The following is a 16,781-nucleotide window of genomic DNA, read 5'->3' as shown; positions in this document are numbered from 1 at the left end:
TGTGGGATTCCTAAGCTCAACAAGAAAAATTATGCGGACTGGGTTTTGTATGCAGAGGCAATTCTGCGGAAAGAGGGTTTGTTTGAGGTGATTACAGAAACCCCCCCAGCTCCAGTTACAGATGCATGGAAAACTAAGGATTCCAAAGCACGGGGAACACTTACATTGATAGTATCCCCAGAAGAGCTCTGTCTATTGCGTGATAAGACCTCAGCCAGAGAAATTTGGGAATCTTTGAGAGAGGCTCACTTAAGGACAGAAGCTGGATCTACTATGTTTTACTTTAACAAGCTGCATAATATGGCTCTTGCTGAAGGTGGAGATGTGCGTTTACATCTGATGGAGATGCAAAATCTGAGACATGAGCTGCAACAGAGAGGACTCAACTTTCCAGAGGCTGTGTATTCTTTCATGATACTACAATCTTTGGGTTCAGGTTGGGAGTCTGTTGCAACCCAGATTGCTGTGCAGCCAACAGCTCAGCTGACAGTGGACTTTGTTACTGCCGTGATTCAGAATGAAGCAGATCGCCGGGGTGCTAGCTGCATGGGCAAGGGGGAGTCTTCACAGACGTCATCCCATAGTGCAGTGGAACCACCAGATGGCGCCAAAGCTTTGAAGGCAGTGAAATGCTACTCATGTGGACGTCTAGGCCATATGAAGAGGGAATGCAGATATCCCAAGGCCAAGACAGAGCAGCGCAGCGAAAGCTCATCGCGCAGAAAAGGCCGAGGCAAAGGCAAAGGTCCGGTGTCTAGGACAACGCAGCACAAGGCTATGGTTTCACGCTTCACTCCAAAGGTTGCAGAGGTCCGGAAGACGTCTAGATCTTTCTTCGTTGTTGATTCGGCGGCGACCCACCATATGTGCAATGATAAGAGACTGTTTGTGTCTTTTACACCGCAGGAAGGTGCGATTCACCAGGCGGATGACCACACTATTCCCAGTAAAGGCTACGGAACTGTTGTTCTTCACAGTTTGGACTTATCGATACAGAATGTCCTTTACGTGCCAGATTCCAAACATAATTTGCTCAGCGTTGGACAGCTGAATGAGCGGAACATTGACGTGTCCTTCAAGAACAAGAAGTGCATCATCACAAAGAAAAATGACTATGAATTGCATGCTGAATATGTTGATCGTTTGTTTGTTTTGTATTATGATGATGTTGTGCAGGATGACACTTGTTGCATTGCAGGTTCTAACAAAAGTTTGCATGCAGAATGTATTCATGATTTTCATCGAAAATTTGGACATTTGCATTTTGAGGCAGTATCTAAAATGCCTGCCTTGGTTGAAGGTATGACTATTAAACCCTGCAGGTACCACATGAAGTGCAAAGCATGCGCAGCAAACAAGGTGAAAATGGCTGCGAAAGGTAAGGTGTCTAGTAGGCAAGCTACGGAACCATACCAGATTGTTCATGCTGATTTGGTTGGACCACTATCGCCCTCTTTGGGTGGAAATAGGTACTTCATGGTTCTCATTGATGCATTTTCTAGGTATATTTTTGTGTACAATCTCAAGCAGAAATCAGAGGCTTTTCCTAGGTTCAAGGAATTCTGTGCTTGGTTGGAAAATGTGCATGGTAAGAAGATAAAGACTCTTTTCAGTGATCGCGGGGGAGAATTCACTTCTCAGCAGTTTGAAGCTTTTCTGACTGAGAAAGGAATTCAACACGATTTGTCTAGTCCTCGCTCGCCATGGCAGAATGGACTTGCGGAACGGGCAAATCAGACATTGCTTCAAGGGTTAAAAACCTTGCTGCATGATGCCAATCTTCCAGAGAGTTATTGGGCCGAATCTCTCTCGTGTTTTGTTTACAGTTACAATCGCAGGTTATCTTCAGCGATTGGTTGTACCCCCTATGAGAAGATGTTTGGCAAGAAGCCATACATCAAACACATGAAAATTTTTGGTTCTGACATGTGGGTTCACTCACCACAGAACTCCAAGTTAGACAAGCGTGGATTGCATGGTATCTTTCTAGGTTATCAGAAAGGTTCTTACAGAATAATGATGACTGACTCTAAGACAATTAAGCTCACAAGAAGTGTTGAGTACAATGCAAAGTGGGGGGAGAATGTGGGAATTTTCCAATGTTATCCTGATGACGGTGATGAGACTGAGGATAGTCAAAAGCAACCACAACAACCCACACCCACTGATGAAGGTTCTGAGTCTGAATCTGAAACTGAATCAGGTGATTCAGAGGATTTCAAGAGTGCGAAAGCCTCTATGCGACCCTCTGAAAGCTCTGATCAAGAATTGGAAGAACCATTGTTCACAATAGGTCGCTTTTCTCCTAAGAAGGAAGAGGAGAGTGTTGAAGACTTAAGGCTAATTCGTAGGTCACAAAGAGCCACAAAAGGCAAACCTCCAAAGAGATTTGCTGATGAGTTTGCTACGATAGCAGTAACAGCTGTTAAAAGCTCCAAGAAGGTATTTGAACCTTCAAGTTTCCAAGAAATCCAGGGTTTGGATTCAAAGGAAGCTGAGCCATGGTTAAATGCCATGAAGGCTGAGCTTGATTCCTTGGAAAGGAACAAAACATGGGAGCTAGTTCCAGTAGTTCCAGGAATGAAACTGCTTGGAAGCAAATGGGTCTTCAAAGCGAAGACAGATCAAAATGGCAAGATAGTCAGACACAAAGCCAGATTGGTAGCCAGAGGTTTTGCACAGGTACCAGGTGAAGACTATCACGAGACCTACTCACCCACAGTGAGGTATGAAAGCATTAGGCTTATGCTCAAGCTAGCTGCAGAGGAAAATCTACACATTAGTCACCATGATATTAATACAGCTTTTCTGTACGGATCTCTAGATGAATCACTTTATATGCTTCCACCTGATGGCGTACAGGTAAAACAGGGATTTGTTTGTGCTCTGAAGAAATCCCTTTATGGTCTCAAACAAAGTGCACGGTGTTGGCACACAAAACTCACTGAAGTATTGTTTTCTCTAGGTTTTCAACAAGGGAAAGCTGATCCATGTGTATTTGTCAAAGAGGAGGGGCAAAAGAAACTGTACTGTTTGTTTTATGTTGATGATTTATTATTCTTTTGGAAAGATGTCACAATGTACAATAACGCCCTAGCTCAACTGAAAGAGCACTTTGACATGAAAGATCTTGGTGAGGTAAACAACTACCTATCTCTGGAAATAGAGAGAGAACAAGATGGTAACATTCTAGTACACCAGTCACGGAAAATTGCTGATGTGTTAAGCAAACTAAACCTGATGGATGCTAACCCTGTAGACACACCGATGACAACAGGTTATCAGGTAGATGACACTGAAGAAGCATTTTCTGACACTACACTGTACAGAAGTGTGCTAGGCAAGCTAAACTTCATTGCCAGATGTTCAAGACCAGACATTGCTGTTAGCTGTAATTTGCTAAGCAGACAAGTCAACAATCCTAGTGTCAAGGATTGGAAAGCTCTGAAACGCATAGCGCGGTATTTGAAAGGCACTATGCATTACAGACTGAGATTTAACAATCAGAAGTCTGGTGGTCTTGAGATATTTGCAGATGCAAGTTTTGGAAGTGACACTGCAGACAGGAAAAGTACGTCTGGAGTTTGCTACATGTACAATCAGGGTCTGTTTGATTGGTCATGCAAGAAGCAAACAACAGTTAGCTTAAGTACTTGTGAAGCTGAACTGAATGCACTGTCTTATTCACTTAAGGATTGTGAATGGTTGATACAATTGTGCAAAGACATGAAAATTCCTGTCAAATGTCCAATCCAGGTTTACCAGGACAACAAAGCATGTTTGGCTTTGCTGAAGTCTGAAGGTTGTAAGCAAAGCACGAAGCACTTGCAATTAAAGTTGCAGCATGCTAGGGAATGTATTCAGAAGGGACTCGTAACGGTGTCCTATATGCCAGGTAATGAAATTCCTGCTGATGTATTGTCCAAGATTGTATCAAGGGATCAACACTGTACCTATGTGCAGAAGTTGGGTTTGTACTGATGCTGTACGAACACGCTGCCCAGTGATGTTCACAGAAAGGGGGAGGATGTTGGTTTCTGCTTTCCTTCACTGTGCAGCGAAAGGGCTTGTCACGAGACAGGTGTTTACATTCCACAGTCTGTACTGTTGGAGTTTCTCACGGGAAAGGGAGACTGGATGTGACGTACACTGGTTTCCTGTTTTTCACTGTGTGATTCTCTCCAAGCTGTTGAGGAGAGAGGATGCTTTCTCTGCTCCTGCAGAGGCAAGATGTCTTTCTGTAATATATCTGCTTTGAACTGTAAATAAAGCAATATAGAGTATGTAGTACGTACTCCTCATCCTTCCGCTGGGCACAGGACTCTGCTTTTCACCAACAAGAGTAAACACTGAATCCCACCTACTGTTTTAAGTATGAAAGCATTCAGGGAATAATCACCTCCCCGCTATTATCAAGTAAACAAAAGAAGACTTAACAACTTGTATACAACTATTCCATGTGTCTGTTACTCAGTCTGCCAACTCTTCCAGAATTATTTCACCAGCCCAGGCAGACGCAGCACTGTCACAAAACTGAGAAGCAATAGCGTGTAATGCCCATGTTTGGGGCATGTGCAACCTTTTACTTGGTAAAAGGAAAAACAATTATGGCATGATAAAAGGAGAATTCTGGAATTTCCTGTGCGGCAATGTGGTGACCGCCATGAAGGTGGCAAGTTCCTGCGGAGCAGCATCCTAGTGAAGCCCAGCTGACTAGGAGCGCACCATGGGAGGGCTGCCCCGGCACCAGCATGCAACTGGGTGAGTGGGCAGGGTGAGTTTGGGCATCTGAGCCCTGTGTGGCTGTGTCCTGAACAAGCCTATTTTTTTTTTAACTTGGGAAGGGAGGCGGAGAGGCCTTCCCTCCTCACCCTGCTCTTCCAAAATAGTCTCCATCTCAAAGAAGAATCATACCACCCAATCTCATTGATAAGCCAAGACTACAAGATATTCACATCAATATACAAAATACTATTCCAAAACCCCATAAAACCCCTCGGCGCAATCAAAAAACAATGGGAGGAAGACATCGGCTATGAGATTAGCTTCCCCCCATGGACTAGAATGTGGTCTAAACCTCCCTTTGAATCCACCTCAGCCCAAAGAAAAGAACTGGCTCTGAAACTCACAGATGGTGCCAAGCCAGGCACCATTCCTCCCAAGGGAAGGCAGAGACGTTTGCAGGTGTTTGGCCAGCATCTCCAATGGTTAGAGGGATGCCTGGCTTTTCCAGAAGGGAGCTGGGAACCAGAAGCCAACCTTGGTCTTCGGGAGAGGATGGTTTCAGAGCGAGGAGCCAGAAAGGGGAGAAAGAGAAGGCCGGGAGGCAATTTGCGCCCCTTAGGCGTGAGAGCAAAACAGTAAAATGACGGGGAAGCCCAGCGTTTGCTTATCTACTTATCTGTTTTATTTAGCTAAGCGAGGAAACAATGGAAGAGGACTGGAAAAAGTTTAAAGACTATTTACAAAAACAGTTTAAGTTGTATGAATCTTAAGAAATTGCGCGATTTAGAAAAATATGGTTCCAGTAAATTTATGGTAAACCCAAGTTATAATTAATTGATAATAACTGTTTTAGGCTAAGAAACTTAACATCTGAGAAGTACAAAATAAGGTATGATACAAGGTAACAATTTGCTGATAATTTTTATTGTAGAGAACGCAGGGTAAGGGAGATGCGAGGAAGTCCAATATGTTATATTAAAAAAAAAAAAAAGTTATGAAAGGTTTGTTTCTGTTTTTTCTTCTTTTTTCTTTTCTTTTATATTTTTTCTTTTATGTATAATGTTGATGTATCTGTGTGTTTAATGTGTGTTTTATACTTGAAAATTTAATAAAATATTTTTTTAAAAAAAATATTTAGCTAAGCGAGGATGGCTTCACTGGAGCATCACAGGGCGGTTCGCAGCATAAAGATACAAAAGGAAAACAAGAGCAAGAAGAAGACAAACTAGTAGCCCACAACACATTTCTCACGACACAGAATGATGACAATAGAAAAATGGGACTAATACCTGAAGCCTTTTGCAAGGCCCCGCCCCCTGGGCCACTGGCCCCGCCCCGCCCCGCCCCGCCCTGGGAACCCGAGAAGCAGGGGGCGGGGATTGGCGGGGACGGCAGCCGGCAGGGTCCAAACGTCCCGCTGCGGCAGTTGTTTTCCAACGACGTGCTCGGCGCTCGGCTCCCCGCCCCTGTCAGGAGCGCCGAGTTGCTCGATGGGACAGCAGCTGACGGCGCTTCTTCCTCCTCCTCCTCCTCCTCCTCCTCGCGGTCATTTCCGCGCCGGCCCTGGAAAGGAAGCAGGTGAGAAGCGGGAAGGGGCGTCGTGGGGCTGGGGAGGCCTGCGGGGCCTCTGAGGGAGGAGGTCCTGCGAGCAGGCCGAGTGCAGGGAGGGAAGGATGGGAAGGGGCGCTGAGGTAAAGCCTCCGAAGAGGAGGCGGCGGCGGCGGCGAGGCCGAGGGCCGTTGGCGGAGCAGGGCGGGATGAGGGGCCTGCCGGAGGACGGGAGAGGAGGGGGGCTCCTTCGCCCCCGCCATCCCTAGCGAGGGGAGGGGGAAATGCTGCTTTATTATTTATTGCATTTGTACACCGTCCGCCACCCGACAGTCGCAACTGAAAAGGACAATAACAAAAAAACCCCACGTCTTCTTTATTTGTCTGTTTTGCGAAATATACACACCACTTGACTGGAAAGGAAGGAAAGGGGGAAAAGCCTCAGCGCTTCACAAAAAAAAAAAAAAATGGTTTACAGTAAAATCCGCAGCCCGACTTTAAAAGCATACAAGAGTTTAAAATGCTGAAACAGATTAGAATTACTTCGACTTTCTAAGCATCTGGGTAGTTCTTGTATAAACAGGAATGTTTTTTCAATTGGCAGGGAGTTCCAGAGTGCAGGCAGTGCCACACTGAATGAGATCAAGTTCTTACAAATGGGGAAGGGGCACCTGTAGTAGCGCCAGTTCTGCTGCAGCTGCCCTTTTTGAAGTCTTACAACAGGGACCTTTAAAAAAAATATATCAAAGATTAGGGAAATGGGAAAAGAGTTAAAAGCAAGGCTGTAGGTGACTTGGGAATGGGAGGTGGGTTTGGTGCAGTGGTTAGTGTTGTACTAGGACCTGGGAGAGACCTGGCTTCAAATCTCCCCTCTTGGCCCCCCATGAAGCTCACTGGGCAACCTTGGGCCATTCACTGCCTCTTAGCCTAACCTACCTCTCAGGGCTGTTGCGAGGATAGAGCCTCCTTGAGCTCCTTGAAGGACAGGTGGAATAGAAATGCAGTAAATAAGCAAGCTGTTGAAAGAAGGGGTGCTGTGAGACCTTTGAATCAGGCAAAGGAGGGAAGTCCTCCTATTTAAATAGGGAAATGGGAGTCTTTGAGATTGCATAAAAGGGAGATGAAGTGGGTGATATAGGACAAGAAAGGTGTGTGTAGAAGAGGAATGGTTTAGAAGTCCTCTGAAGAGTGTAGGTTGAGGAAGGTTGTGGTATGTAGTCCACCTACTTAAACTACTAAGAGTCACATCCATTGTTCCACCCCTTTTTTTCCTCTGGCCATGCCCATAAGTGGCATGCAGCTCCCAGAAGGTTATCCAGAAGGCGAAGCAAATGTTCTCCACCCCTAACATATGTGGTTAATGTGTTGGAATACATTTAAGAATGTAAGAATAGCCTGCTGAATCAGGCTGAAGGCCCATTCCGTTCAGCATCCTGTTCTTACAGTGACCAACCAGATGCCAGGAGGACCTGGGAGTTTCATTACAGTGAAACCTCGGTTTTCGAACGTAATCCGTTCCAGAAGTCTGTTCAATTTCCAAAATGTTTGAAAACCAAGGATCAAAGGGCTGGCAGCAAAATCCTCTGAAAAAATGAAGAAATGCGCCTTGGAAGCCATTCAACTTCTGAGGCGCCTTCGAAAACAGAAGCATTCACTTCCGGGGTTTTTGCGTTCAACTTATGAAACATTCGGCAGCCGAGATGTTCGAAAACCAAGGTTTGACTGTACTAGGTTCAAATGAATAATCTTCTGAATATTTATTGCTGAGGGCACATCAGTAATTGGGCAGGAGGGTTGTGACTTTCATGCCTTGCTTGGGGTCTTCCTGGAAGTATGCTGGAAATGGAGTGCTGGGGCAGAGGAATCCATGGTCAAAAAGCACTGCTCTTTTTCTTGGAAGCTTCAAATATTTGTGGGTACAGAAGTAACAGTGGGTTCTGTCCAACACTGTTGCCCAGCTGATAGGAAGTAATCTATCAATTCTTCTTCCCACCCGCAGCCCCATGCTCTTCCCATCCTCAGACATGCTCTGGAGGGTTGGGGGACCCATTAGTTTAGTTACACCATTGGATACAACCCCAAGGGTTCTACTCAAATAGATCTTGCTGTTTTAGGTTTTTGAAATTGTGGGATTGTGGCCATTCTTTTTAGCCACCTTTCTAGAAATGTCAATGATTAAAAAGGAATTGCTGCTCATTACCTTCTTTATGGGATAATACAGTGGACGCTCGGGTTGCGAACGTGATCCGTGCGGGATGCATGCTCGCAACCCGCAGCGGCGCATTTGTGCACACACGGGTTGCGATTCGGCGCTTCTCTGTATGTGCAAAGTGCAATTTACCGCTTCTGTGCATGTGCAACCGCCAAAACCCGGAAGTAATCCCTTCCGGTACTTCTGGGTTTTGGCGCATTTGTAACCTGAAAAAACACAACCTGAAGCGTCTGTAACCCGAGGTATGACTGTAGTTATAGTATTTAAATACCTTTACCTGTTCCTTTTCCGGCCTATGACCAATTCCGATAATAGTAAAAATCCTAAATCCTCTTTGCCACCTTAAAAAACCTTGGCTTTTAAGGTTGGCTTTAAGGAACTGGGAGAATTTAAAAAGCCCAAGCACACCCCTTTTGATAATGTGGTTGAAAGAAGGATACATTTTAAAAGCCTGTCTTGAGCATTTTTGTGCAATGGGCTCAAATACAAAATAATGCATGCAGAGTAGAGATTATAACATAGTGTTATAAAAGGCATCGGACAATTCTAATGATTTGTATTATTTTCCATACAGGCATCACTGTGGCCAGTCTTTGTGACTGAGAATGGAACCCCAACGAAATTGATTTTTTTTCACCCCATCTCTCTTCCTAGGAAGTGGGGCTCCCCTCATCTCCTTGTATTGGGCAAGTAAAAGCAACACGTTTATGAAAATATGCCTCCAAAATTCAAGCGCCACCTCAATGATGATGATGTTACCGGGTCAGTGAAAAGTGAGAGGGTAAGTGCTTGAGGGCAATGGCTTTCTTTGCATGTTTTAAATGTGCGGGTTAGAATGGCCCCACAAGTCAAATCCATATGTAGAATAATTGCTTTTAAGTCACTGCGGGTGAAGTTATATGGTGCTATTATGTCATGGTCTAGCTCTTGTTAGTAGATGGATGGGAAGCTGCATGATAGTCCTATGTAAATTACTCTTAGTTTTCCCAGAGAAGAACAGGCTATAGTATAAAAAGATAAGATGGTAAACATGCCTGATGGACTTGACAACTTTTTCTTGCAAGTCACCAAGATTATGGTGATGGTTTCATTGTGCAACTGCCTATGGAGTTTGGACTGGTCTAATAAACATTCCAGAATATATCATTGATTAATGTACATTTAAGGATATATACTTAGACGATTATTTGCCAATATCTTTACAATATGGAGTTTTCTCTCCATATTATAGAACAGGTTTTCTTCAGCTAACTTTTACTTGGAGTAGACAAAGGCTCCTTACTGCTAATACTTCTCTGGCCTGTTTGGTCTGACCTGACTTTTCTTTTGGTGTGATGTGTCTTCCAAGGAGCAGGGGGTGTAACCTACCAGTGGCTCCTGTTCCTGTAAATGATGTATGAGACCAATGCATGCTTACTGAACTGAATGTTTTTTTCCTTAATGCTGATAAGTTGCTTACATTTTGCATTTCCCGGGTTTTAAATTGTTTTATATTTTACGTTTGCTGTAAGCAACCAACTTAAAAGAAACTTATAACTACTTTAAATAATAAGTTCTCTTACCTCTCGGGGTAGTAATCTTGAAGAGAAAGAAAGCTTGTGGGTATAGCTGGAGTTTGAGGAGGGAATGGACTGTTTGCACACAGTTTCATTAGCATAACAATTAGCAGCTGTGTTCATCAGGGAGTAGGCCTGTTCTTCAACCATCATCAGCTTCATGAACTATTTCTACTGCAGTCGATGTGAAGGTGTTCAGCTGCCAATACTTAACTGGTCATTTCGCCAGTATGCCAGTGCTCAGTACTATCAGACTTTGTCCAGGAATAGTTTTCTGTGACATCTTTTACTGCAGGTAGCAGGAAAATACAAATGGAGAGCAGGGAAAATCCCCTGTGGAAAGAGCTTTTCGAGTGCTCTGCTCTGCTAGCTGGCCCCAGGGCCCTTATGCAACCTTCCCAGAGACCAGTAAGAAGCTATTTATTAGTATTATTAAATTTGTATTCTGCCCTATACCTGCGGGTCTGAGGGCAGTTCACAGGATATAGGATATAAAAGCACAGAATACATATTCAGAAAATAAGAACAACCCAATAACGCCCCACCCCCCCCCCCCATTTCAAAAGGGCACTGAATGTCAGTCAACCAAAGGCCTGGTTAAAGAAGAATGTTTTTGCCTAGCACCTAGAGGTGTATAATGAAGGCGCCAGGCAAACCTCCTTGTGGAGAGCATTCCACAAATGGGGAGCTACTGCAGAAAAAGCCCATGCTCATGTTGCCACCTTCCGACCTCCCATGGAGGATGCACACAAAGAAGGGTCTCAGAAGGTGATCTCAGGGTCTGGGTAGGATCATATGGTGGTCCTTGAGGTATTGTGGTCCTGAGCCACCTAAGGCTTTATAGGTCAGAACCAGCACTTTGAATTGGGTCCAGAAACTAATTGGTAGCCAGTACAGTTGGACCAGGATTGGTGTAATATGCTCAAACCGTCTTGCCCTGGTAAGCAACCTGGCCACTGAATTCTGCACTAACTGAAGTTTACAATCTTCAGAGACATCCCCACATAATCTAACCTAAAGGTTACCAGAGCATAGGCAGCAGTATCCAGATAAGGGCGTAGCTGGATGACCAGCCAAAGCTGTTGGAAGGCACTCCAGGCCACTGAGGCCACCTCAGCCTTGAGCGACAGCAAAGGATCCAGGTGTACCCCCAAGCTACGAACCTGCTCCTTCAGAGGAAGTGTAACCCCATCAAGAGCAGGCAGCCTTCCAGCCCATCCAGTCTAGGGAACCACCCACTAACAGACCTCAATCTGATCTGGATTGAGTTTGTTGGCTCTCATCCAGTCCATTATCAAGTCCAGCATTTCTACTACCTCACCTGTAAAGGAGAAGTAGGACTGAGTGTCATCAGCATTCTGCTGACAACGCACTCCAAATCTCCGAATAGCCCCACCCAGTGGTTTCCTGTAGATGTTGAACAGCATAGGGGATAGGATTGAGCCCTGAGGAACTCCACATTGAAGATTCTACAGGACTGACCGTCAGGGAACGACCACTCAAGTAGGCCCAGAACCACTGCAAAGCGGTCCCACCCATCTCTAACTCAGACAGCTGTTCCAGAAGGATACCATGGTCGTTGATATCAAAAGCCGCTGAGAGGTTGAAGAGAATTAACAGGGACACATTTCCCCTGTCTCTGTCTCGACAGAGGTCATCATACAGGGTGACCAAAGCAGTTTCTGTGCCAAAACCAGGCCTAAACCCCAATTGAAATAGATCTAGAAAATCAGTTTCTTCCAAAAGCGCCTGGATCTGGTCTCTGACCACCCACCCTAGAGTCTTGCCTAGGGAAGGAAGATTAGCCTCAACAGAAAGTGATTTGACCGTGACAAGGGACTAATGTCACTGTCCCCCACTTTCAAAGTTGAGAAAGGAAGGTCCAGAATATAGCCTGCCATGTGTGTTGGGTGTCAGGCTGCCAGAAAAGCCCCTCCATCTGTTGTCCAACATGTAAACAGAATCCGGCACAGTGCTTGCAAACTTCATTGCTCAGTAATCAGGACGTCAGTACCTGGCACATCAGTTGCAGAAGCTAAAGTTCTGTCCCCTCCCCCTTATTTATACCTCCCTCCGTGCATTTTATTTGCTGTGATTCAGTGTTTCTTAATTGTTCTAGCCTTTTCTCAACCCTTCTTTCCTGCACTGAGAGTGGGGGAGAGGAAGGAGTGGAATCAGGGCTGCATTGCAGAGCAGGAGACACAGCCCCTGCTCCTTCTCTCTCAGCGTCTGTGGCTACCTCAAGCCTCTCCCCTTCATCCTCACCCTCTGCGGATGATTCCTCCCTGTCCCATCAGTCTGAACTTGATTCAAAGTCCCCTTCCCCCTCAGGTGCCTCCTTGACTACTGGCTGCCACCATTCTTCCTCGTCCAGCTAGTCCCTGACATCAGTAACATGTTGGGACAGCCCCATGGGTGTCACGGTGGCCATGATGTCCTGAGCTGCCCCAGAGCCAGTTGCCTCGGCATGGATGCTAAAGTCCCCCAGCAGCTCTGTCAGCTCAGACAGGGACACTGCTGGGCAGTGAGGCAGGCGGTAAACTAGGAGCACACACTCTTGATTCCCCTCTGACTGGACAGAGCCTGGAGATAGAGATACAGTGAGGCGGGAAAGTATTTGATCCCCTGCTAAATTTGCCCGTTTGCCCTCTGACAAAGAAATGACCAGTCCATAATTTTAATGGTAGGTTTATTGTGGATGTGAGAGACAGAACAACAACAAGAAAACCCCCAGAAACCCAGAAGACAAAAGTCAGCGATTGATATGCGTTATAATGAGTGAAATAAGTACTTGATCCCTCTGCAAAAGATGACTTACTACTTGGTGGCAAAACCCTTGTTGGCAATGAAAAAGGTCAGATGTTTCTTTTGGTGGCCACCAGGTTTGCATACATATCAGGAGGTATTTTCTCCTCCTCCTCTTTGCAGATCCTCTCCAAGTCAGTCAGATTTCGAGGCTGATGTGTAGCTACTTGAAACTTCAGCTCCCTCCACAAATTTTTGATGGGATTAAGGTCTGGAGACTGGCTAGGCCACTCCAGGACCTTAATGTGCTTCTTCTTGAGCCACTCCTTTGTTGCTTGGCCTGTGCCATGTGCCCCTTACCTGGCCTGCCCCGTCTCCTATGCCATACCTCCTGCTACCCTGAACCACTGTTATTGGGCTCCCCCTTGTGCTCCCCCACTCTTCTCCCCCTAGGCACATCCCCCAAGCACCCTTACAAAACCAATTAAAAACAAAAACAATTGAAAATTATTAAAACAATTAAGAGCAGCTTTAAAGCAGTGTTCTCTGCTGGGCAGTCCTTTTGTAGCCTGTCTTGCCATGCCCTGGTCCCGACGGAGTGAGGCAGGAGCAGGACGCTCAGATTCTCCATGGCAGCTTTTCCTGGCTCTTTGTTTGTTTGTTTATTGCCACCTGTCATGTAAAGTTGCAATTGCATAAGTATAATATATAAGTATAATACAATATTATTAGTATAATAAGCGTAAGATGTAAGTTACCTGTAGTAGCTTTGTTAAAAATATGAAGTAGCCACACTGGTGGGCATGTTAGGTTTTTGCAGAGTGAGGCGTGAGGGCCAGAGTCTCACTTCTCTGTGGTTTCAAGCCTATGGAAAGTTGTTTGTGTGATAGGACTTTTTGTGGCAGTGCCCTTTTTAGATATACTCTCTTGGTTTTCCAGATCAAATTGATTCTCTCTTGTCTTCATGATTCCCAGGGTAGGTTTCTGCTGCCAACCTCTGGAAAGTTTAAGGCAAGCATTTTACACGTGGCTCTATATTTAGAATGATACAGAGAAGTGGATAAGCAAATACTTGAACTAGCCCTGTGAAGGGTCTCTGTGCCTGTTTGTGTCCTCCTTTCCCATGTTTTTGAGTCAAGATCATATTAAGATGAAACTGATGTTCCCAAGCCTATAAATATTCTTATACATAATTAAGTAATGGATGTTCCAGGACTATATTCCCAAGTGTGAGATAGAACACTGCAAAGAGGGCTCAGTTTTAGGAGGTTGACTTGGTTGCTATCTTGAGCACAATTTTGTCTTTTTGGGGGGTGAGGACATAAGAATGCTGATCCCCCCTTGCACTGAATAGGAGAACGTGGGTGTCTGTGAGGTACTTCATTGAGATGTGTGAATGATGAGCAATCTTCCATTTTTCAGAAGTGCTCGTTTCCTTTATGAATCATGGATTTGTTGTTAAATTTTCTTTTAATTTGGACTCCAGAGAACTTAAAGCAGAACTGATGTGCTGATTGCAGCTAATAAGATGCATCTCAAGAAAGACCTAGCCACCTTCTAGCTTTGAAAGTGGACAAGAAAGACTTGTATTTCTTGTTGAGCTTATCTATCTTTTATGTTTCCAGAGGAATCTCCTAGAGGAAGATTCAGATGAAGAAGAGGACTTTTTCTTGTAAGTATCGCTAAGACTGAAGCAGGGATACCTGAACAACCTTTGGGGAGGATTTCTTAATGCTTGCTCTTCCCTTCTCCGGTATGGGGCCCCAGCTCTGTTGTGTATAGCACTGCCCTTGCCAGTGTAACGTGATACAGCATCAGGTGTTCATCTTCAAAGCAAGGTGAAAGATTGAAAGATTCACTGGAACCCTTTCCAACAGCACCTGCTGTGAACTTTGCAGTGTAAGATTGAGGACTCGCCTGGCCAGCCCCTTCCTTCAGCCTTGGGGGGCTGTACTAGTCTTCTTGAAGTACTTTTGCCATCAGTGTATTGTGTAACAGGCATAGGCAAACTTGGCCCTCTAGATGTTTTGGGACTACAACTCCTATCATCCCCAACCACTGGTCCTGTTAACTAGGGATGATGGGAGCTGTAGTCCCAAAACATCTGGAGGGCCAAGTTTGCCTATGCCTGGTGTAATACTTTCAGCCTCCAAATATCTCCATGTTAATCAGCCATGTGATGCCGCTCATTCACTCAAGTAGATGAATAGCAACTGTGTCCTCAGGTTGGATCTGTTAATAAGCTTGTGCTATGTCTTTCTAGGAGAGGGCCATCAGGTCCAAGGTTTGGACCCAAGAATGACAAGATCAGGCAGTAAGTATTTGAAAGTATTTGTGGCATTTGAAAATGGGTCTTTTCTTGGCTTGTGTTTCTTTTTCATATAAAATTGCCACAGTCTTAGTTAAGGTTTTTGCAGCATTTGTGTTGAATCTAGTACTATAGTAGTTTCCAAGGCACTAAGACCTTTGGCCATAGACCAGTAAACATCATTGCTATGTTTTGATTTTTCTGTACTGTGGGCTAAATGATCCATCTTCCACCATGTTGGCAGCCTAGAGATTTGTAAGACCTCCTGGAGAGTAGAAATAGGTTCAAAGCCACTGAGCAAATTGGAAGCAATTAAAACTTGGCTAGTAATCACCAACTGTACCAAAACAATAGGAAAGAATACAAAACTTGGACACCTTCCAGGAGCAATTTGTGCTAAGAGGCTTAAGCTCTAGCTTTGACATCCTTACCCAATGGTTCCCTGGAGGAGGAGGAGGAGGAGGAGGCAACCCCCTTCTTCACTCAGATACCAGTTCAGTTCAATTTACTTGCTTAAAACCCATGGTGATCCTGCATATACCCCACATTCCAGTACAGAAGCATTAATCCTAAAGAAATGGATCACCTCAGTTTACTAGTGTTGGCTTTCAGGACAAGAACTTTGGAGGCAGCTCATCATAGCAATTGACTGTGGGTTGGAAACTTGTATCCTATGATTTTATTAGGATGGGCAAACCTGTGCACTTGTCTGTTTTGTGTCCATCTCTCTGAAATTTTTCTGCACCATGTGCAATTCTTTCTTTTCTTTCATCATTCATTACATATATCACCAAAAGAAAAGCAATGTGTGTGTCTTGATGTATCTGAATATGTTCTGAAGCTCTAAAGTTCATCTTCTGTTGTTCAAAAGCATTCTGCTTGGAGGTTCAATTCAAAGAGTGTGTCTACCCCAGAAGCGTTTGTGGAATAGTGTTCCATTCAAAGGCATATCACATGCAAACTGGGTAGGACTGTAGGTAGGAATCCTTGCTGCAGTTGAAATAAGGGAGCAGCTGTCCTTCTCTGTTCTCTCTGTTAAAAGTTGTGTGCTGTTATATGCAAGAGGTGAGGCACCTGCTCAGTCTGCAAAGGGGGACTGGGGTAGAGCAGAAGCACACCAGAAAAAACCCCAACAGCTATACTCTCCCAGAACTACTGCAGGCACCTGTGCAAATAGTAATAGTAAGGTTTAGAAAGAATGTCATTTTCCCAGCAATGGTTGCAGTTTGAATACTGGGACTATGTGATTTCCTATCAGTTGAAACATTCATTTGGAGAGGAACAAATAATAGGTGCTCATGTCTTGGACTACAAAAAGCCTTTAAAAGAACTCAAAATTAGTGCTCATTTATGGGGAGGGATAGAGATTATTATTGTAGTCTCTAGAACTGATTAATAGAGGCTGACTATTTACTGGGGGAAGCTGTGTATGAGTTTATTCATTGCAGACACAGTAAAGTGATCCACCCTGGATTGAAATACCAATATAAAATGGCAGATGATAGAAAGTTGGAAAGAAACTGTAGAACAGTTTTTGAAAGTCTGTAATTGGAATGTTTGGAGAGCTTAAAGTTGAGGACAGCATTTCTTTCCAGCTTGACTTTTGGTATGCCTTTAAATTCTTTCTTGGAATTGTCTGCTAAGTCAGGGCAGCCAGTGAGGAAATTGCTCACTTCCTGAGGCTCTG

At 44.6% G+C, this 16,781-nt stretch overlaps 1 protein-coding gene across 3 annotated transcripts in view; it reads left to right on the top strand.

The window, feature by feature from the left end:
• The first annotated feature begins 6,129 nt into the window (after positions 1-6,129).
• The window catches only part of VAMP4 (vesicle associated membrane protein 4), a 28,801-nt gene continuing 18,149 nt past the window's right edge, over positions 6,130-16,781 (top strand). Inside the window, exons 1-4 of one of the 3 annotated variants that reach the window (XM_028732277.2) lie at positions 6,130-6,303; positions 9,060-9,266; positions 14,412-14,458; positions 15,050-15,100. In XM_028732277.2, the coding sequence (XP_028588110.2) occupies positions 9,201-9,266; positions 14,412-14,458; positions 15,050-15,100 (164 nt within the window). In that variant the 5' untranslated portion in view covers positions 6,130-6,303; positions 9,060-9,200. The remainder of the gene's footprint in view (positions 6,304-9,059; positions 9,267-14,411; positions 14,459-15,049; positions 15,101-16,781) is intronic. The other 2 variants (XM_077928193.1, XM_028732279.2) reach the window with 2 other exon arrangements.

Source organism: Podarcis muralis, chromosome 5 (genome assembly GCF_964188315.1).
Source record: "Podarcis muralis chromosome 5, rPodMur119.hap1.1, whole genome shotgun sequence".
Classification (NCBI taxonomy): Eukaryota; Metazoa; Chordata; class Lepidosauria; order Squamata; family Lacertidae; genus Podarcis; species Podarcis muralis.
This window is presented reverse-complemented; position numbering and strand designations above follow the sequence as displayed.